General features: G+C 37.0%; 1 protein-coding gene across 2 annotated transcripts in view; it reads right to left on the bottom strand.

The window, feature by feature from the left end:
• Positions 1–15,906: 15,906 nt before the first annotated feature.
• The window catches only part of MAP9 (microtubule associated protein 9), a 31,915-nt gene continuing 25,682 nt past the window's right edge, over positions 15,907–22,139 (bottom strand). For both annotated transcript variants that reach the window (XM_080797567.1, XM_080797566.1), the window contains exon 14: positions 15,907–16,165. In XM_080797567.1, coding sequence (XP_080653693.1) covers positions 16,043–16,165 — 123 coding nt within the window. In that variant the 3' untranslated portion in view covers positions 15,907–16,042. The remainder of the gene's footprint in view (positions 16,166–22,139) is intronic.

Below are 22,139 nucleotides of genomic sequence, written 5' to 3'. Positions count from 1 at the left end.
TGCTTCTTCTTATTCATCTTGCCAGGAGTTTCTAATTAAGCAACTCTCCTATATGACTCATAAATAAACTTTTCATCCAGTCAAAAACATCTGGAGGCCACATTTATATATTTATGAGAGATTCCACTTGCTGTCATGACTCATGGATGACAATAATTATCATTGATTTGAAGATTGACATTTCCTTCCTTTTCTTGATGTGGGGGTAATTTAAGCTGAGACATTCAGAAACTAATGAAGATTTTGGTGTATTATACATTATTCTGCAGTACTCATATATACTGTTAATTTTCCTTGCAAATGTTTCCTTCAACATAAAAAAATAATTGTGTATAGGTTTATTTACTTAATATATTTTCTGTAATTATATGTTAATATATGAATTACAATTATTTAAAGGAATTTCCAAGTAGACATATTTGTTACCTAGGGAATTTTATCCATAGCCATGCTTTTTTTTTTTTTTTTTTTTTTGGTCTGTAAATATTCCAAATAAGCATTCATGTTGCCATTTTTTTTTAAAGATTTTATTTATTTATCTGACAGAGAGAGAGATCACAAGGAGGCAGAACAGCAGACCGGTGTGTGTGGGGGGAAGCAGGCTCACCGCTGAAGAGAGAGCCTGATGCAGAGCTTGATCCCAGCACCCTGGGATCATGACCCGAGCTGAAGGCAGAGGCTTATAACCCACTGAGTCACCTAGGCGCCCCTGGTTAATACTTTTGCTTTCTGTTTTTAAAAGCAGGGGCAGAAATGTGTAACATTGACCTGAAAACCTTGATGGATAATAAATCTTTGCCATATGTAGGCATTGAATTTTAATTTTATTACTCAAGACATTTTTTCCTTATTAGATTGTGCTTGCTGAGGGGGGAAATACTAATATTGTGTGAATGGCATAGATAATTCTCATCTAAATTAGTTGATTTCTGTACTGCCTAAAAGCACATGAGGCATAATTCTTTTTCATTTTTGTTAAATAATTACTGTGAATAAGCTATAAATTCTCTATCTTAAAAACAAATAAACCCAGCCTTGACCCCACGTCCCCTTCAGCAATGATACCCACTCTCGTTTCTCTGTTTCTGGTTATAGCAAGGCACATTGACAGAGTGGTGGATGCTTATAATTTTATTTCCTTTGTTCCCCCTTCCCCTAACAGGTTTTCATCCCATCAGTCTGTTGAAATCTTATTTTCAGGTTACATGAACTTCTGTTTTATCCAACAGCTCCAATAGTTAGTCTTCTGATCACTTGATCGATCAGAAAGATTTGACACTATATATCATTCGTTTCTGGAAACACTTCATTCTGTTGATTTCCAGGGAACTCACGTCTCTTGGATTAGCTCTTATCACACTGGCCTATGTTTCCAATCATACGCACCGTGTCCTTTCATCTTTCTGATCTTGATACGTTGGGTCACCCTAGGGTTTAGTCTGGGATTCCCCTTTTCTTCTTTGTCCTATGCTCACTCTCTACGTGATCTTATCTAATCCCATGACTTTATCCCATACCATCTCTATGCTGCTAACACCCAAATTCATACTTCCGGAGCTTCCCTCCTTTGATTTGAATATTCAAACTACAGGCTCTCTCCTTTTGAAAATATTATTTACAGAAAAAAAAACTTTTTGCTTTCCCCTCAAACTTGATTTCCGAGTGTCCCCAGTTTAATAAAGGCACCATCATTTGATAAGGGACGCGGAGTTTGATAAATGGCATTGAGTCTGTTGTTTGACCCATTTTTTTACTCTTCTATTTTTTTTTCACACCTTCCCTGAGCCCGTGAGTAAATGCTGCAGCATCTCCCTCGAAACACATCTGGAATTTGATGATGCAGCTCCTCCTTCAAGCACCGTCCATCTATCTCCTGAACGATTGTAATAGCTTCTGACATCTATACTCTTGTCCCCTGAAGTATATTGTCCACCCAAACACCTAAGAAAACATTCCATATCTTAAGAGCTTGTGAGGTCACTGGTCTTAATTCTCTGATTTTATACTGTGATACTCAGAATGAAACCAAAGCCTACTTCATGCCCCATGAGATCTGACTGGTCCAAATCCTGTTCTACAGGTACTAACATGGTTGCTCATTCACTCCTTTTAGATTTTTGCTTGGAATTATTCTCTTTAGATGGACATCTGATAATCCTCCACAGTTCTATTAACTTCTATTATTTTATCTCCTTAAGTTGCTTAGAGGTTATTATACTATGAACTGATGGACGTTACATTATAAATGTGCTTGTTTGTTCAGTGTTTCTCTTCCCTTCTAGAATATAAATGACATGAGGGGATGAACTCTGCTTGGTCCATTCAGGTATACTCTATTCTATAACTAGACTCATACTTATCATATCCTGGGCTTCCATATCATATAGAATCATTAATATTGCCAAAATTATTCCTCTATCTCACAATGCTGCTTCCCCCTCCCTTTGGATTTTTAAAGTAAGCTTATCCACTTAATATTACACATATTTTTCTTTCTTCTTTAACAAAGGGAAGTGTCGGTGAAAATTTCCTCACTTGCCTCTATAACTAGCATGGAGAGTGAGTTGACCTGGCCAAATCTTCATTCTGGAAGAGTCACAACTTTGATTATGTATTTCTGAGACATGAGACATCCATTCTTGGGGAAGGATGAAGCTGTGTATCCAAGATGTTTCATCTGACATCAGGAAAACAATGCTATTATTGATGACTCTGAGTGTTTTAGGTTGCCTGTCTCAGGCTTGGCTAACAAAATTAATTGGGTATTCCATATATATTTAAAAACATAAATTAATAGAGAACAAATTAAATAGCAATTTTGTATAACATTTCAAAATAAAATATTTTAAAATTTAAAATGACAGACTTGAATTGTCTTTTGTGGACATGATTTCTTCAAGTCAGGGTTTCTAGATGAGATGTCCAGATACAATCCTAATCAAAACATTTAAAGATAATCCCATCAAACTCCTAATAATCCCAGCAGACAAGATCTATTATTAATATTGATAAATGATAAAATATTTTTTAAGATTTTTTTATCTGAGAGGGGCACCTGGGTGGCTCAGTAGGTTAAGTGTCTACCTTCAGCTCAGGTCATGATCTCAGGGTCCTGGGATCGAGCCCTGCATCAGGCTCTCTGCTCAGCAGAGAGCCCGCTTCTCCCTCTCTCTCTCTGCCTGCCTCTCTGCCTACTTGTGATCTCTGTCTGTCAAATAAATAAATAAAATCTTTAAAAAAATATTTTTTTTATCTGAGAAAGAAAGCGAGAGTCGGGGGAGGGGTAGAGGAAGAGCAAGATGGAGAGAATCTTCAGCAGACTCCATGCTGAGTGGCGAGCCACACAAAAGCCTTGATCTAATGATCCCGAGATCAGGACCTGAGCTGAAATCAAGAGTCAGATGCTCAACCGACTGAGCCAACCAAGAAACCACTGGATAAAATTTTTGAAAAGTTATTTCATACCTTACAAATTGGTGATTATAATTTATGTCAAGTTGGTTGGCATAAATCAAAACATTACAATTGGAATTTTATTTAAGGAACTGAACAGACTTTTCTTTCATTAACAGTTATGAAGTTAAAATTTCTTGTGCAAAGCAAATTAACTTCTACATATAAACTATTTTCATGTTAGATACAGTATATCAAAATAATCATGGAACTCTGGCTTGTAACAATGGCACCCACATTATTTGAATGGTCAGAGCCATGAGCCTGCAGGTAGTATGGATGTTACTAAAATCTCACACAAACTCTGAAGTCAGCATATACTTGAAGACAGAACTGTGCCCTTGGGAAGACTCCCCCTGACCTCCAGGAGCTATCCAACTTCCGTTGGTTCTTCCTGGGCTGCCCACCATGGTTGTGATTCTTGGGGACCCAAGAAGCAAACTTCCCCCCCACTACAGTTAGCTATTGAAATAAATGGCATATGGTTGAGGATCTTTGCAGTCAAGGTAGAGCAGTGAATTCCACTGTTCTTCACTGTGTAGCAGTCTGCAGTACAGAGCGGTTTACATGCAAACCTCCTTGGGGCACCCTTCTAGAAACACCTATGGAGCAGTTTGTAGCTGGAGATAATCCACTTGACCGGAGCTCTGCCCCAAGCCTCTCCTGACTGCCCTGACAAAGAGACAGACTTGTTGCCTCTGCGCCACATCAGTGTGCTTTTGCTCTTTCATGTGCCCTGACCTGGCAGTTTGGAATTGGGGGAAAGAAAACAGAAACCAGGAAGACTTGCAGAGTTGTTTCATCTGGACCTTGCAGTATTAATGCTAAGAGTCTTGTTTGTTTAGTTGACGCCATTGTTCATCTAGAAAGTCATTAAACATGTAAAAATTATGAATTCTGTTGCTGACAAAGAGCTATACTCTGTATCCCTAGCTTGTCATGATCTTTATTCCTCCTTTTTTACCTGTTCAGTATGGAGGTCATGTGACAGTTGTCCTTATCAACATACTTGTTGAGTTCCAATGGACAGCCAAATGTTTTTCTCAATCATGTTGGTTAAAGTGGGAAACCTGAAGATAGAGATGGCTTTATGTTTATTTATTTATTTTTTTAAAGATTTTATTTATTTATTTGACAGACAGATCACAAGTAGGCAGAGAGGCAGGCAGAGAGAGAAGGGAGGAAGCAGGCTCCCTGCTGAGCAGAGAGCCCGATGCGGGGCTCGATCCCAGGACGCTGGGATCATGACCTGAGCCGAAAGCAGCGGCTTTAACCCACTGAGCCACCCAGGCGTCCCAAGATGGCTTTATGTTTAAAAAAAAAAAAAAAAAAGCAGTCACATTTGTTGGCGAAAGTGAAATACACCTATGTGTTCTAAACCAAGTCAGTGTGGATTGCAAAACTAGGAATTAAAAGTGATTTAGAGCTAAAGAAGAAAAGGAGGCTATCACATTGCATAGGCAAGCATGTACTGCCTCTTTTCACAGTGAGTACAACCTCTGTGCAGGACAATATGGCAATAACTTTCATTGTTAAAATGCACGAATCTTTCAATGCAACAATCGGAGTTCTCAGCTTTGTTGCTATGATGGTGCTTATCCACGTGTAAAATGATGTGCCCACGATACTTTACAATATTGTCTGTGAGAAATGCTGATGAAGGGATGGGTGCAGACGTGGCCTGATTAAGACAAAGTGCCAACCAAAGACACTGAGAGACATCACTTGACAGGTATAGTTTAGGGTTAAAAAATCTCAAGGTTGGGGTGTCTGGGTGGCTCTATCAGTTGGGTGTCTACCTTCAGCTCAGGTCATGATACTGGTGTCCTGGGATCACGTTCCGCATTGGCGTTCCTGCTCAGTGGGGAGTCTGCTTCTCCCTTTCCCACTCTTACTCTCCCTGCTCATTCTCTCTCTCCTTTCAAATAAATAAATAACAATCTAAAAAAACAGAAAATAAAATAAAAAATGGATGAAAACATTAAAAAAAAATCAAGCTTTTTAAAGACTCCATAGTAACTGAAATTGTTTCCTTCAATAACCTATCCAGCTGTCCAAGGCAGAATATCCCCATTGGCCCCAGACGACAGCCAGCTAACCAGCAGTTTACCGAAGGAGAGGTCACATTTCCACATGGTTGGTGTTTTTTCCTTCTTCCTTTTTTCCTCTTCACTTTTCCTTTTATATAAATCATGGTAGTTTCTCTTTTTTTAAGATGAAATCAATTTATTGATTGGCTTCCCTTGTATACAAATTAAATAGTATATTAATGGTCATGTAACTATATGTCTGATTTTTTTATTTGACACTATAATACCTGCAAAGGATTGGAAATAAATGGTCTTTTAAAAGGGAACTGTTCAATTAAATTATCAAATATCCATGTAATGCAATGGCATAGAACTATAAAAGTATTTCTATATGCATTAGTCCAGAAAATTTTCCAAGGTATAAACACTGTACAGCCTAGTACACTCATTATAATATCATTCGAGGGTGGTAAAAAGAACAACTAATTATATGCTTTTAATATATACAATATCTTTGGAAGGACAAACAAAAAAACTATTAACAGTTGCTTTTTGGAAAGCGAAGCTGGTGGCCAAGAACAGCAAAGGGAGACATTTTTTACTATATACACTTTTCTACCTTGTTGAATGGATTCTGTACCTTAATTCCAATGTGTGGAAGTTTTTCCACACCATTGATAAAAAATTCTGCAACACCAGTTGAATGTTCTACAATTCTGACACTCTGTACGCAGACAGCATCTGATTCAACAGGTTGAGAGCTCAGTCCTACATGATTCCCCGCCCCTCCAGCCCCTAGCCACCCCCCTCCCACCTCAGATGCCGTTGCAAACCCAGGTTATTCATCACCTCTGCTTCTGATTGGAGATTCCCACGAACCCCTCCTTGGTTTCGATTAATTGGCCAGAGTGGCTCATGGAATTCAGAGAAACTTTTTACTTACTAGTTTGCTGGTTAATTATAAAAATACATAATTCAGGAACAGCCTGAGGATTCAGAAGGAGATCCGTAGGGGATGGTATGGGGTAGGGTGCTTGCCTAGCTTCCATGCCCTATCCCAGTGTGCTACACACCCCAAATCTCTATATATGTTCACCAACCTGGAAGCTCCCCAAACTCCCTTCACTTCAATTTTTATGGAGGCTTCATTTCCTAAGACGTGACTGATGAAATCATTGGCCCCTGGCAATTGATTCAACCTCCAGCCCCTCTCTCCTCCCAGGAACAGGACTGAAAGTTCCAACTCCTAACCCTTTGGTTGGATCTCCTAGCAGCCAGTCTGCCTCCTGAAGTGCAGTCAACTTGTTAACATAACAAAAGACACTGAGGTTGCTCTTATCACTTAAGAGGTTCCAAGACTTTTAGAAGCTCTGTGCCAGAAGCCAATATGAAATATTTATTACCACAATGTCACCCTTGTGAATCTAGGACTTTGTGAACCTACCAGCTTTTAGCTCTGGAATACAATACTAAGTTTGTGTTTGTGTTTCGCTTAACAGCGATCTTCATACATATTTATTATTACGTAGAATTGGAGAATTGTTGGAAAAAGAGGGAGGAAAGTGGCACGGGGGCCAAACAGCTTCCCGGAAGTAAAAAGACAAAGATACTTCTTTTGCATGACCCCTCGTCATGATGTACTGAAGTGCCTCATTTAATGTAGTGGGAAAAGGTGGCAAAAAAAAAAAAAAAGGCTTTCTGAACGGCGAGAGAAGTGCTGATCAGCCTCTGTGACTAGACGCAACACCACGTGGGTTGTCTTGGGATACGACTGCTTCCTGGGACAGATCATGGCCCAGGCTTGAAGTGTCCCTTGAACTGACTAAACCTTCTGGAACAATAAGTGTGCTGTGGGGTTCTGCACGGTGTGTGTCAGTTAAAGAGCATGCAGGGCCGGACGCAGATTTGGGTCATTTGGCCTCTCCGTTCCCTAATCTCTTCACTAGGCTCGGAGACTTCTGGCATCCATCCCTGCAAACGTCAGATCCATCCTGATATCCTGCATCCCCAAATCTGTCACCTACAAACCTCTCTGAATAAAGGGCATCGCTATCCATCCATTCACTGAGTCTAGAATGAAACCCTGATGCTGTTGTTGATTTTCCCCCTCATACCTCATATTCTATCCATTAGAGACATCTATTTCTCTACCTTCCAAATGTATATCAAATCCAACCACCTTTTATTACCTCCAGCACTACAACCCCAGACCAAATCTCCATCAATCTTTATCTGGGCTAGTAAAGAAACCTTCTGATAGGTTACTCCTCACATAGTAGCCTTGAGAGAATTTTTTTAAAATTTTATTATTTTATTTTTAAAAAATATTTTATTTATTATTTATTGACAGAGAGAGACACAGTGAGAGAGGAAACAGCAGGGGGAGTGGGAGAGGGAGAAGTAGACTTCCCTCCAAGAAGGGAACCCAATGTGGGGCTCAATCCCAGGACCCTGGGATTATGACCTAAGCAGAAGGCAGACACTTAACTGACTGAGCCACCCAGGGGCACCGACTGAGAGAACTTTTTAGAGTGTATGTCACATCACTTCACCTCAACTGGAACTCTTCCACTGCACTTGGAATAAAATAGACTTCTTAAAATGCCTCAGACTCTCTATATCATCTTCCTTCCCCTCTGGCCTCATTTCCTTCCTCTCTGCTTCTTGTTCACCACCCACCATGTTGGCCTTTTCCCTCCTCAAAGCTTCGGCACCCAATGTTCTTGCTGCTTGGACTGTTCTTCCAGCGAGTCTTCCCAGTGCTGCCTTCTCATTTCAGGTCACAGCTCTCACGTTTTTTCTTCAGAGATGCCTGCTGAAAAGAAATCTTCCACAGCCTGGTCATGGGCTATCACACTAAACTACTTTATCTTCTTCACAGTATTTATCAGAAACTGGAATTATTTTATTTGTATATTTGCTCAGGTGATTTTTGTTTGCCTCCTCCTGACCTTACCATAAGTTCCTTGAAAACAGGGGTTATTATTGCCAAATCCCTAACATTCATAGAGGAGTCCCACACATGGCAGCTTGTTCACTGCTTCATGAACGAGCAGTTTTTTGATATGGTAGCCTTGCGGAAATCACAATCACAAGCTTTAAAGACGTAACTCTGAGTTCTAAATCTAGTAATGAGATAAAAGTAGTCACGGAGTGACCTGCCCTCCACTCACCCAGAATGAAGGCTCACTGTTGAGTCTAGTTTCAGTATCCACACTTGGTATATCTGAATTTAAGCTTTAGTTAATGGATTTTTCTACCATGATTCGTCCTTTAGCGTGAATGAGCCAGTGAGCCCTGGGCTTGCTTGCTATCTTTCCTCCCGCCCTCCCATCCTCACTCCCTCTCTTCCTTCATTCCTTCTATTTTGTTGCTGAATAGTACCATGGGAAGGATACCAAGAAAGAAAGAAAAGAGTTCCCTTGATAGGACTCAATCTATTTAATTGTGAGTGTTAGAATATATGTGAGGTTTTCCAACTTAATGCAGTCACACATACACATACACAGAGAGTTTTCCACATTAAAAATTATGTTTTGTTTTGGGCTGAAAGTGATGTAATGTTAAAATAAAATTTTAAGCTATTTGCAATAGTTATCGTACTCATTTTAAAGCCATCTTAATTATATATAAAATAATTTATATAAATTTATCAAATAATAGGGTCCTTGCTCTTATGTGTACTATGGTCATTATAAACACATGTGCAGTCTTTTATATTCTATTTTTAACTTGTTCTTTATCAGCCAAGAAATACTCATCCAGGCCCCACTGATAAAGGAAAAATACCAAGATGTATAAAATATATAATATATGTAAAATATCATTCCTGCCCTCATAAAGTTCTTTAGTTGGGGAGATACACACATTCGCCTACAAAGGTGAGACCTTCTACAACAGTTATTTAAGGCAAGGGAACAATGTAGTAAAGAAAGTAACGGTTACTCTGAGTATATGGAAGATGCGTAGGGATCACAGTGGATTTTCCCCAAAGGGAATCCATGAGCACAATAGATTCATTAATTTTAAGAGTAAAATGGCTCTCTGTACAAAATACAAGTGAATATTAATCAGCCTCAGAACAGGATTGGTTTTATTCTTTTTCTAACCAACAGATTTTTCTTACTGTGCCTGATTATTGCAATTCTACCAAGAATCGTAATTTTGTTTTAAAAGCTTCAAAAAGAGGGCGCCTGGGTGGCTCAGTGGGTTAAGCCTCTGCCTTCGGCTCAGGTCATGGTCTCAGGGTCCTGGGATTGAGGCCCCATCAGGCTCCTGCTCAGCGGTGAGCCTGCTTCCTCCTCTCTCTCTCTGCCTGCCTCTCTGCCTACTTGTGACCTCTGTCTATCAAAAAAATAAATAAAATCTTTAAAAAAAAAAAAAAGCTTCAAAAAGAATCCTAAAGCTTATCTCAAAATTAGGTGAGCAAGAATATCCAAGAAAAAAAAAAATCTGTAAGGAGGAATGATCAGAAGGTGTGGTTGAAATGTTTCTTTTCTACTCTGTTCAATCTCCATTTAAACTGAGCAGCTAGGACATTCCTCAGAACTGTAATTGAATCAAGGATGTGTCGTCCCGGATAAACAAGTCGATCTGATCAGACCAAAGGAAAAGACATCTCTCTAATTAGGGGAGAAGTTTTCTCTGTATTTCTCCCATGGATGAATGAGTAAGCATTTTGTCTTGCTGCGCAGTTTTTTTCAATTGTGGTAAAATACACGTAAGATAAAATTTACCATCTCACCCATTTTTAAACGTATGGTTCAGTAATGCTAAGCACACTCACTCTGCTGTGCAGCCGATCTCCAGAATTCCTTCCTTTTGAGAAACTGGGTTTCTGTACCCATTAAACAACTCCCATTCCCGTGTAGTTCCTTGTAGTTCTGGCAATATAAAAAGGTTTCTAGTTTTGTTTATGAAATTTCTTGTTTATCTGTAGTGATGATGGTATCTGACAAAGTGATCCATGACGTCTTTCTTTTCTTGCACATGCGCCGTAGCGAGGTTAATCCTGAGAAACCTTCTAAGTGACTATCTCAAAGTCTGTTTTGCAACCTGCTGGCTTTCCTGACATTCTCCGCCCCCCCCCCCGCCCCCGCCTTAAGAAAGACAATGCAAAGGGGTAGGTTGGCAGGGAGAGGGCTGGAGGGAGAGGGAGAGGAAGAATCTTAAGCAGGCTCCTCGCACAGTGTGGAACCCAATGCAGAGGTCCTCATGACCCTGACATCAGGACCAGAGCCGAAATCAAGAGTCCCAGCACTTAACTGACTGAGCAACCTAGGGGTCCCGCCTCACATTCTAATAGCAGATACAAAGAATATGACTAACTCCTTACATACTATGAATCCTTTTTTCATTTTATAGATTTAATGAGGTCCACCCTCTTGATAACAAGGATAGTGACTACAAGGATGTTGGCTGTCTTATTACTTATTACAGTAAACATTTATAAGGAAACGAATTGCCCAAAATAGGTTAGATTGTAGTTGCAGCATCAAAGATTATTAGAAAAAGCATAATAGCATATGTTCATTATCTATTGTTGAGTGGAAAACGCTGGTAACCAGAAATTTATAGAAATATAACACATATGTATACATGCATATATTCAAACTTTTTCATTCTTTAAAATTGAAATAAGATCAAAACTGCATATTTGGTTTCCTGAGTTTTGCACTCAAATATATATATATATTTATATAAATAAATAAATTTTATATAATATGTATTTAATGTATATTTATATATAGATATTAATCTATATTTAGTAAATAAATATATGCAAATATATATGTATACAGAAATACAACACATAGGTATATACATACAGGTGGCATGGGAGAAAGGCACAGAGAAAAACAGACAGAGAGAAGGAATTTTATCTCTATTTTCTTGACTCTCCATTTAATTCCAACTATAGGAAAAAAGGCACTGGAAACTAAAAGCTGGAAGAGTACAAAATATGTTAACTATGATTATTTTGGGGAGATGGAAATGTGGGTTATTTTTGCTATTTGCACTTTCTAACTATTTGGTAATTTTATAATTACCTTTGTAACTTATGTACTACTTCAAGTAAAAGAAAAGTTTATATCCAAATTTTCAGTCATTTTTGAAAAATTTTCAGGCATTTCTAGTAAAAGATGTATTAGCATAATATGATCATTTCATCTTTTTAAAAAAATTCTGTAGTTAGCATACAGTGTTATGTTAATTTGAGGTGTATAAGACCATGATTCAGCATTTTATACATTACTCAGTGCTCATTATGGTAAGTGTACTCTTCATCCCCTTCGCCTATATCACCAGTCTCCTTACCCACCTTCCCTCTGGTAACCCTCTGTTCTCTATAATTAAGAGTCTGGGGGTTTTTTTGGGGGGGGGCGGTTCTTTGTTTTGTTTCTTAAATCCTACATATGAGCGACGTCATATGGTATTTGTCTTTCTCTGACTCGCTTATTTCACTTAGCATTTATACTCTCTAGATCCATCCATGTTTCTGCAAATAGCAATGATCATTTCATCATTAGCCCACAAATGAAACTCATACCACATTTTCCAAAGTTATGAAATGAAATCTGGCACGATCAACAAATAACATCATAACCCAATAAAATAAATCTTGAATGGTTAACTTTAATTCAGCACAACATGAAGTATGCTACTAGAAAGCAGACAGTAAGTACATCTCCTCAGGTAATTCTTAAAACAACATCCTAAATCTAATACCAATAACTTAGTTAACATTATACAATTACATGTAACATGTTTCAAAATAATCAAATCACCTGAAATTTTAAAACAAAAAGAATTCAGGGAAGTCTCCAGTTAAGCATTTATATAGCATTCATTATTCTGTCAGCCAGTGTACCTAGGAAGCAGGGCAACTGATAATATCTTTGCTTTGTGTAGCATGGGAGCATATGGGTCTAAATACCTATTAATATAGCACTTCTGAAATTAGAGCCAAGATGACATCAGGAAAGTTTGTTTTCTGTATGGGTTTATTCTCAGGAACTACTTTGACTAACATGCAATTTCTCCCATTTTGTGAAATTCCTTTTTCCATTGTATCTTCGCCTGTGACTCAGGGCTTGAGAAACTTATGTCCTTCCCCACCCATGAAGTAGTCATGTAGGTGTCCAAAGAGCCTTGATCTGGAGTTACGGAGAAGGCACTGGAAGGATAAGGGACCATCTGGGAAGATCACAATGAACCAAGCTGATAATGACCATGGTTACAAAATTTAGCATGAAAAGTTTTATTGGGTTCTCAAAATTATGGGATGGGGGCAGATTACAACTAGAAAACTGGACACCTGATCTCTAACTCTGGATTCTTCTGGTTAGTGGTATGGGCGTGGGCAAGTCAGAGTAGTTTTGTTCAACTTGGAAATAGGGTTTGGGCCTGTTTTATTAAAGTATTAAAACCCTCCCAGATGCAGTTTTATCACTCTAAGGTAATACAGCTGTGGACACTTAACTATTATCAGCTACTGCTTTGGCAACAGTGAAAAATATCAGTTCCAATACTTTTAAAACAATAAATGAGTCACTAACATTTTCAAAATGTGATATAATACAAACCACTGAAAAATTGTTACCCCTGAACATTTCTTATCTTCATCAAGAGAACTGCCTCTTCCTTCTGACCTAAAATGCCATATAGTTTCTCTTTATTTACCTAACACTATTTTGTTACAAACACTATTCGTAATGGAAAATACATTGTGTAAAAAATTTTATTTTTTTGTACTGGTAAGTAAATTTCTAGGGAAATTCTTTTCAGTAATGTTTTGGAATATTCATTAAATTCTTACTTTCTTTACTTTGAAGTGTGAAGTGATCAATACAATTTACAAAACTAGACGCTACACCTGAAAATCTATAGGTTTTTAGTGTCCTTAATTTGAATTCCCTCTTATTATAAATTAATGAAAACTTAATGAGCAAATATGTATATTTACATTTGATACTTTTAAGGATATATGGGGAACTCATACCAGATAAATACAGATAAATACAGATAAAAACAGATAAATACATTCACGAGAATACTACCAGGCTGGATTCGGCCCTTTCGATCTCAGAAACTGAGTAGTACTTTATTTTCACCCAGCCCCCCAAACTCAACTTTATTTCTGCTGCAGGAAAAAAGAGGGTTTCATTCAACTAGATAACTGGCCAGCACAGGTGGCTGTAAACGGGAAATAATATATTATTTATCATAGTAAGACAAACTTCCCCATTTGAGGGAAACAACTTTTGGGGTCTTTGCAAACACCTCAATTTCTCTTTTCATCCTATTTCACAAGCAGTGCTAAGAAATTAGTATTTAGGTTTCTTTTTAGGAACTCCCTAATACAGGTCATCTCTGTATTCTCCTTTGAGTGCTAGACTGGCCAGGAGCGGAGATTTCTTCTTGTTTGCTAAAAATGTATGTCAAATAACCATTATCAATGCCGCCTACATTAACCTTCTCACATACATGAAGTGGGGAAATGCAGGGTTCTTGATAGTCCCTAAATGAAAACAATGCCATATGGTTTACATTAATTACTAATTTCATTCAGTGCTCACAACAACTAAGAAGGGATAATGGCAAGCTACTAAATATGATAATGAAGAAGAAAATAATTGGGAAGTGTAAGAAAATATTTAATGTGAAATTTATGACACATTTATGATCTCATATCCCTGATCTTTTTTTCCTTTTACTTCCCTGGAATTTGCAAATTCCTTTTTAGCTGTGAATAGTTAATTGGATATCAAAAACAATGATTCATTCTGGTAGGCACTATATATATATTTGGTGAAAAAGAGATGAGTTAAATCCCATGTTGATAATACATACTGATGATAACAGTTTCAATTTCATGAAGTATGCTCCTAGTTCCTGGCAGTGTGCTTCTAGTTTTGTTTATAATTTTAAAACCAATTTATTCGTAGTACTGATGTAATCATAGAAAGTGACCCATGGTATCTCCCTTATTTTGCACATGCACCACAATGAGGTTAATCCTCTGAAACCTCCTGAGTGACTATCTCAAAGCCTCTGTTCCACAACCTGCTGGCTTTCTTGACATTCTAATGCTAGGTACAAGGCATTTGACTAAATCTTCAACTATTATGGAAACTTCTTTCACTTCATAGATCTAATAAAGTTCAACATCTCTAATAACAAACAGATATTTCTTAAAGGAAAGATAATCTCCGGATAACAATACATGATTTTAGGATCCCAGAGGTGATATGTGTTTGTAAAGTTGATATAATACAGATTCTGGAGGGAGACTTAATTCTCATTCCGATTCAATCACATGCTAAATGTATGGCAAGTTATTTCTCTGAGTCTCAGTATTTTTTATCTGCAAAATAATACCTACACTGAATAATTGTTCTAAAGATAAGAATTGACATCTGTAAAGATCCAGCAGCAAGCATACATTAGGTGCTTAATAAATAGTAATTATTTATTCTCATCCATCATTGTGCTGCATCATTGGCTAAAGTAGTATTGCAGCTCTGAGAGCATACATTTGGTCTGTGATAAACCAGCTGACCAGTTCAAGTATGAGTCCAATTAATTTAAAGATATGCAGAGATCAAATAAATAAATATTCTTTGGGCATTTTCTACAAATTGCCTTCCTATATAGCTGTCTTCTAAATATAAGCTATAAGACTCTGGAATAAGCTAAGAGATTGAAAATTACCTTTATCACCTTTATGGCTTTAGTCTGGAAAAAATTATTAACAGTGATGACCTTGAACTCTCATGGAATTTCCATAACTATTGTGTTAAGTATATCACTACCAAGAAATGGATATATTTTTGGTACCACTGAAATAATAAAGTGAGACAGAACTTAGAAGACACATTTTAGAGGTCTACTCATTATAAAAGTGCCTACGATTGTCACGTTAAGTGTGGGACAGATAAAACTCATGTTAAAACATAAGGCAAACTTCTGAAATAAGACGCCTCAATGATTCGAGTTCTACTGAACTACTGCCTTAAGTGACTGAAACTCTAACTTGCACAGTGCAAGTCAACTGCTTGAAATAAAGATCAGTTTAAGATATATATATATACACATATATATATATGTGTGTGTATGTGTATTTACATATATGCGTACCCCCAGAGATGATTCCTTTTAAAACCTGAATCTAGGTGCACAATCATTCACAGATTCAATTATTTCTATGATTATAGTACCTAGATGGTTTCCTATTCTGGGGAATAAACACACTTAAATACCATGCACAGCTTCGGGAAAGTGACCACGGATCATCTGATTGTAAGGACTGTCAGGACGTGATAGTCACTCGAATGGTTAAGAGCAATCTGATGATTAGCTTCTTATCTGAGGCATTTACCTACAGTCCAAAAAAAAAGCTTTCAATTATTTCACTGATTAAACTCCAAAGCATCTTTTCCATTGTTAGTGGAAATGGCTGGCATTTAATTAAAACAGACTCTTCTAACTATAACTAATTGAATAAATAGTGGCTAAAACGGTGAATTGATAACTAAATAACGTAAAAATGAGAAGTATCAGAACACTTTTGAAAATACAGTTCTGCTTGGAGGGCTCCAGGGAGGAAGTGCCTCATTTTCCAGAAAGGGATGACGCTTCTTTTGTTTTCGTTCGGTTCTCTCCTGCCTTTCTTTCTTTTCCTAAAGAGAAGATAGAAAACTTCAAATTTATATACATATATGAATATCATTTTCAAATCAAGTTGCTTGCTAAAGAACAAAGTAATCTATTATAAGACAGTAAAATGTCACTTCCTATTTAACTGGTTATAAAGGAATAGCGGCTGAGTATATTGCTCATCTGTAAGTATATTACCAATAGGTACTAATGCATCACTTAATCACTTATTTTTTAATCTTTAAAGTGATAATATTTAAACAAGATTATGAAAAATGGGGGAAAAAGACCTATAATTCCAAAACTCAAAGAGAAAATTATGAGAAGTTAGTGATGACTTGAGAACAAAAGCTCAGAACTTAATTTACTGGGTGCAAAGGCTGAATATGCCATGACCAGCAAGGACACTTCAAAATTTTTATAAATAGTTGAAAATTAAGTCTCATGTTTCTTTGCTTATTATTAAGTTTGAGCACATTATTTTTTTCTTTAGTCCTTTCATGAATTTATTTGCTTAATTATCTGGCTATGGGTATCGATGCTTTTAATGCTTAGTAATTTGTATATTTTCATATAATATATGTTATCTTTGCAGCACATATTTTACCTACATTACTCTTAGTCCTTTTCAGCAAAAAAAAAAATTAACTATTTCAGCCAAGACAATTGTGTAAAGAGTAATGTAATCAAAACTTGTGTGCCCACCATCTGCCTTATGAAAAAAAACGAGGACCAATACTTTCGAAGGTCTCTGTGTTCATTCCTCCATCAGACTGCTTCCTCTCCACCCCAGTGAGGTAACCATTACTTTCAATTTGATGCTTATCATTTCAGCGCATCTCTTAGTACTTGTATTATAAATGTATTAATCTCAAAACAAGTAATTTTGTTTTGCATGTTTTCATAATTAGAGTAAAATGTAACATGCTGTACTTTTGCAGTTTCTTTTTTATCCATCTTAATATTTCTAAGATCCACCTATGTGAATTACAGCCCTAGTTCATTGATATTCTATAGAATATTCATAGAATTCCAGCATTGTCAACTTATCACCATTTGTTAACCTATTTTTGTGTTGTAGAACACATGATTTTTTTTTCCCCCCTCGTAAACATCCCTGTTTAATGCCCTGTACTTATAAGTCAAGATTTTCTCTCCAAGTATCTGCCTAGGAGTGAAACTGCTGGTTTTCTAGGGTATTAATATAATTTGCTGGGAAATGATTTATTTTCCAAAACAGCTGTAGGAAGCCACACCCCAAGCAGCATCTACACGGACTTTTTATGTTAATGCATTAATGATTTTAAATTCAGTATCTGTTCATGGTTTCCTTTTTATTTCCATAGCACTTCTCAGTTTAGAAAAGCATCTTATCCCTGTGAGACTTGATAGTGTTTTGTTTTCCTTCAGTTCTTCTATTGTTTGGCATTTTATATTTAATGCTTAGGTGCTTTCGCTTTGCTTTGAAGTGATCTCATGCCCAAATGTCACACAAATAACCCAAGTTACAGTTTCCTTGGATCTATTAATTTGTGTTACTTTATTATATAGCAGCACATCCTTCCTTATCACAGGTTCTGAGAGGTCCTGGGGGAGCATCTATTATTTTACTGGTATCATACTGCTTTGATTTGTGTTCATTCATACAACTGTTAAGCACCGAGATCCTACTCTGGATCAAGCAGTATGCTACAGGGGACCACGTATAACGTGATTCTAAAATCCAAACACAGATTTGGTCCTTGTCCCTCAGGGGATTTTCAAAACAGACAGTTAACAAACATACAACAGATCATTTCAAATTGTGAGAATTTCTATGGAACATATTAAAAAATTGTTGTGTTCTTGCTAAAGAATAAAACAGACTGCATGGCTTCAAAGAAAAGTGGATTCAGGGAAAGTCATTTCAAAGTGAGACAAGCCAGATAAGAGAAGCCCCTTGCAAGAGGCACTGAGGAGAGAGCATTTCAAGCGGAGCGAGCAGTATGTGTGAGGGCTCGGACACGGAGAAACGTGGGATGTGAGAGAAACAAGAGGGCCAGTGCTAGCCAGTGTGACTCAAACTGGGCAGAAGACAGGAGGGGGTACCAGAATAGAAAGGTAGGCGAGTGAGGTGGTGTGGGGCCTGCAGGCCAATGGTAACATCTGGAACACAGGTAAGAGAAGAGAAGTCAACAAGTGCCGTTGAGGAGAAAGGCAGAGAAATGAGAGACACCAGGGGAGCAAGGTGCCCAGGGGAGGTGACAGTTGCCAGAAGATGAAAGTGGCTAGGGAGAATGTTTGAGAGGTCTGGGGAATGCAGCAGAAAACAACACATTGGATTGCTAGATGGTTTGGCAAAACTAACTTTCAAAGTGTGGTTTCAGTATAGTGATGGCAAAAGAGACGAGGCTGGAGTGTGTTGAGGGTGAAAAGGGTATGAAGTGTAAATAAAACTTTCTTAGAAGTTTAGCTATTAAAGAGGGGTAGTGAGATGTGGAACCACAACTGGAGGCAAATGAGGAATTAAGAATTAAGAATTAAGAATTATACATCTTGGAAAGCGATGGGACAAATCCAGGAGAAGAATGCTGGTTCATGGGAGAGTAGGACGGTAAATTTATACTTTATTGCTTGATGGAAACAGTCCTCTACCTCATCTTATTTTGGAAATATTATCTTCTATATTCTCCCATTTTTATTATGCTGGATGAATTTTAGAATCATTTTGCTTCCCTGCACACACTCCCTTCAAAGAAAGGACTATGAGAGGATTACTATGAAAATTAAACATTAATCCAGGAATTCCTGAAATGTAAGCAGCACTAGCTCTTTTCACCCTGCAGCTCAGATTGTATCTTCATTTCTCAAAGTCTCCGCTAACACTATAGAGTTTGGTGGTTTCCTCATATTGGTGATTTTCTCAAAGAGCAGCAGTATCCAGGAACCCTTAGATAGTGTCACCTCTACAGGCTGGACAGCTTGGGAGGGGCAGCATCTTGGTACATTATGAGGTGTCTATGATTCTTTCACCAGCAAGTGTATGGAATTGATGTGTCACAAGGAGAATACGATAATGCAAGGTTCCCATAAGCATACAATTATTCACATACAACAAAAGGAATGAAAAGAGGTATGAAATTCTTTTTTACTGTCTTAACATTTTGCCCCATGCTTGCTATTCCTACTAAAGCAAAGAGTGATCCCCCTTTCAGAATCCTAACTGAGAAAAAAACAGCAACAACAACAAAAAACTGTAACTGGGCCCCTGTTAAACACTGTCGTATCTTAGAGAGAGGCACACCTTCTAGCTAGGGAGCAGAAAAGCAGTGTGGGGCTGAGTCCACAGAAACTGACTGCACATACCTCTTTTTGTCTATTCCATTTCACATGGGGAGAGAGAGGGAAACATGAAACCAGTCTGCTCTTAAAAGTAGGTGCTAAGAAAGTCAGAATAGGAAACAGGCAACTAATTATCAACCTTAATATCGATTAAGATGATCAAAAAGGTTATCTGGAGTAATAATTAAATGCTTGTTAAACAGTCCTTTTGAGTACTGTTTTTTGGAGTGTGAATTTTTTACTCATTTTCTTATTAATGGTAACTATTCATTAATCTGGGAACCAGCATAAAGAAGAGAGTCTTACTGATCTTTGGCTGTAACTTTCCCCTAAAACGATAACCCATCCAATGCTCATTACTTAAAGCAGGTTTTATAACAAAATTTTGAGATGTAACTTTACATTTAAATTGAAGTTCTTAGATTTCCATATGGGGATATTTTTCCATTCTTTCTAGAAACAAACTGCAATAAAATTGGCAAGTTGGAGGACTAGATCTGTAATGTGATTGGATGTTTTTAGAAGTAGCATTATATTTGTCAAGGTTGTACTACATATCAAAACAAGTTGTTTTCATTTTCATCTTTGATAAGTTTTTGTTCTCCAGAGGACTGATTAGAATAAGAAAGTGGCTAAATACTGTAATAAAACATAATGTACCTAACAGTGACTTAGTCATTAAGAAAATTCTATTTCCATCATCAAAAGTATGTGAAAATAAAACTGAAAAACATGTCAATTTAGTTGCCCTAAGTGATATAGCACAGTTGGTATATGCTTCCTTGAAAGAAGAAGAGTTTTAATTTTTCTTGAACCAAGGACTATTTAATAAGAGTTTAAGGAAGCCATCACGAAACACTACCTTTTTCATTCAAACCATCCAACCAATTCTGATCACTTTATTTTCTCACTATTTTTCTGCATGGACTTAGCATAAAGTAGCACTAAAATCAACACATAAACAAGAAGAAATTCTGTTGGCATATTTATTAGGATTGCATTAAATTTGTAAATTACTTCAGGAAGCACTGACATCTATAACATCATTATAAGACTGAGTGTTTCTATCCAAAAGCAGTTTGGATCCATGTTCTCAAGTCTTCATTTGTATCCTGCAGGAGTATTCTAAAATTTTCTTCATAGTGGTCTTGTACATTTCTTAAGTTTATTCCTAAGTGCTTCATCTTTTTACCCTATCTTTAAATAGACTGCTTTGTGTCCTGCATGCCTCTCTAGCTACTGTTGGTTCTAAAGCTGATGTGAAAAAGTAAACAGTAACAGTCAGAAATACTTTGAAAGACATGCTATGAAGAAAGATTAACCAAAACAGATACGAAAACATATGAAGCCCTGATAATGAGACAGTACAGTGCTGGAATATGTACCATGAGATTTGAGATTGACCAATGGGACAGAAAGTCAAGAAATTGACCCTAAAATCTGGGAAGGTATCATATAACAAAGGCAGTACTTCAAATCAATGAGTAAAAGATAGGCTATTTCATAGGAGATGCATTTGGAAAAAATAAAATCAGAATCATATACCCCACTATTATCAAGGTAAATTACAAGCTGATCAAATGTTAAAATGTCAAGATATTAAAATTATAAAGTTATTAGAAGAAAAATGGGAGTACTTCATTTAGCCTCAAGTTATAAAGAAAGCCTTTTCAATTATGCTTGCAAATCAGAACCTAAAAGATTGATAAATTTGACAACAGAAAATAAAATCAGTTCTTCATGGCATAAAATACTACATGCAAAGTTTAGAGAACAAAAAAACAACGGGGAAAAAGTAGTTGTAACTCCTACCAGAAATGATGGGTTAATTTCCCTAATACTTAAACAAGCTTCTAAAAATCAAGAAGAAAAAGACCAACAGAAAAATGTGGAAAGTCTATGAATTAACAGTTTCCACAAAAAATTACAAAAGACCCTTATACAAATGAAAAGCTGCTCAAGTTCAGTCCTAACCAGAGAAATACAACCACAAAATACCCTGGATGATATTTTTAACTAGCAGATGGATGTGGATTTAAAAAAAAAAGGTTGACAAGCATTCCTACTGGAAAGAAACCCTATTGGATCCCAAACCCAGCGGAGCAATTTTACACATTTTGGTTGCTGCAACATGGGATGTGCTAACCACTCATATGAATGTGTCACCAACTCATATATAAATACTTATTCATAGGAATGCATTACGTAGCCAAATATTGATAAACATGCATATTTATAATGATATTTTAAGCCAGAAAATGGTATTTTGCTTAACATCAATGAAAAGTGACCATAAACACAAGTACACTAAAACAAACAAAAAATACAAAAAACAAAATAATGTTAAGTACAGCTACACATTTTCCTCCCACACTTTCTACTTACTTTCTTTCATTAAAAAACACCAAAATGAAACCTTCTCCTCGAGGTCATTAGAAAGATCAAAAGAGAATTTAAAAATGGAGTAACTTTCTCACTATTCAATCCTGTATTACCATGTGTCATGACAAGTCCCACCTAAAATACCTGGCATACCGTCAGCAATGCACTTGTCAGCTCTCCATGATTTTAGACATAACAGTCATTGCAAAGGAAGAACAGGCGTGATTGGTAAGTAAATAAATGTCAGGATGCAGATAACGAAGAATATTCTGCCTGACATTTGAGTGCTTGAGG

The sequence above is a fragment of the Martes martes genome, assembly GCF_963455335.1.
Source record: "Martes martes genome assembly, chromosome: 2".
Taxonomy (NCBI): domain Eukaryota; kingdom Metazoa; phylum Chordata; class Mammalia; order Carnivora; family Mustelidae; genus Martes; species Martes martes.
The sequence above is the reverse complement of the archived record's forward strand: the minus strand, read 5'-3'. Positions and strand labels throughout refer to the sequence as shown.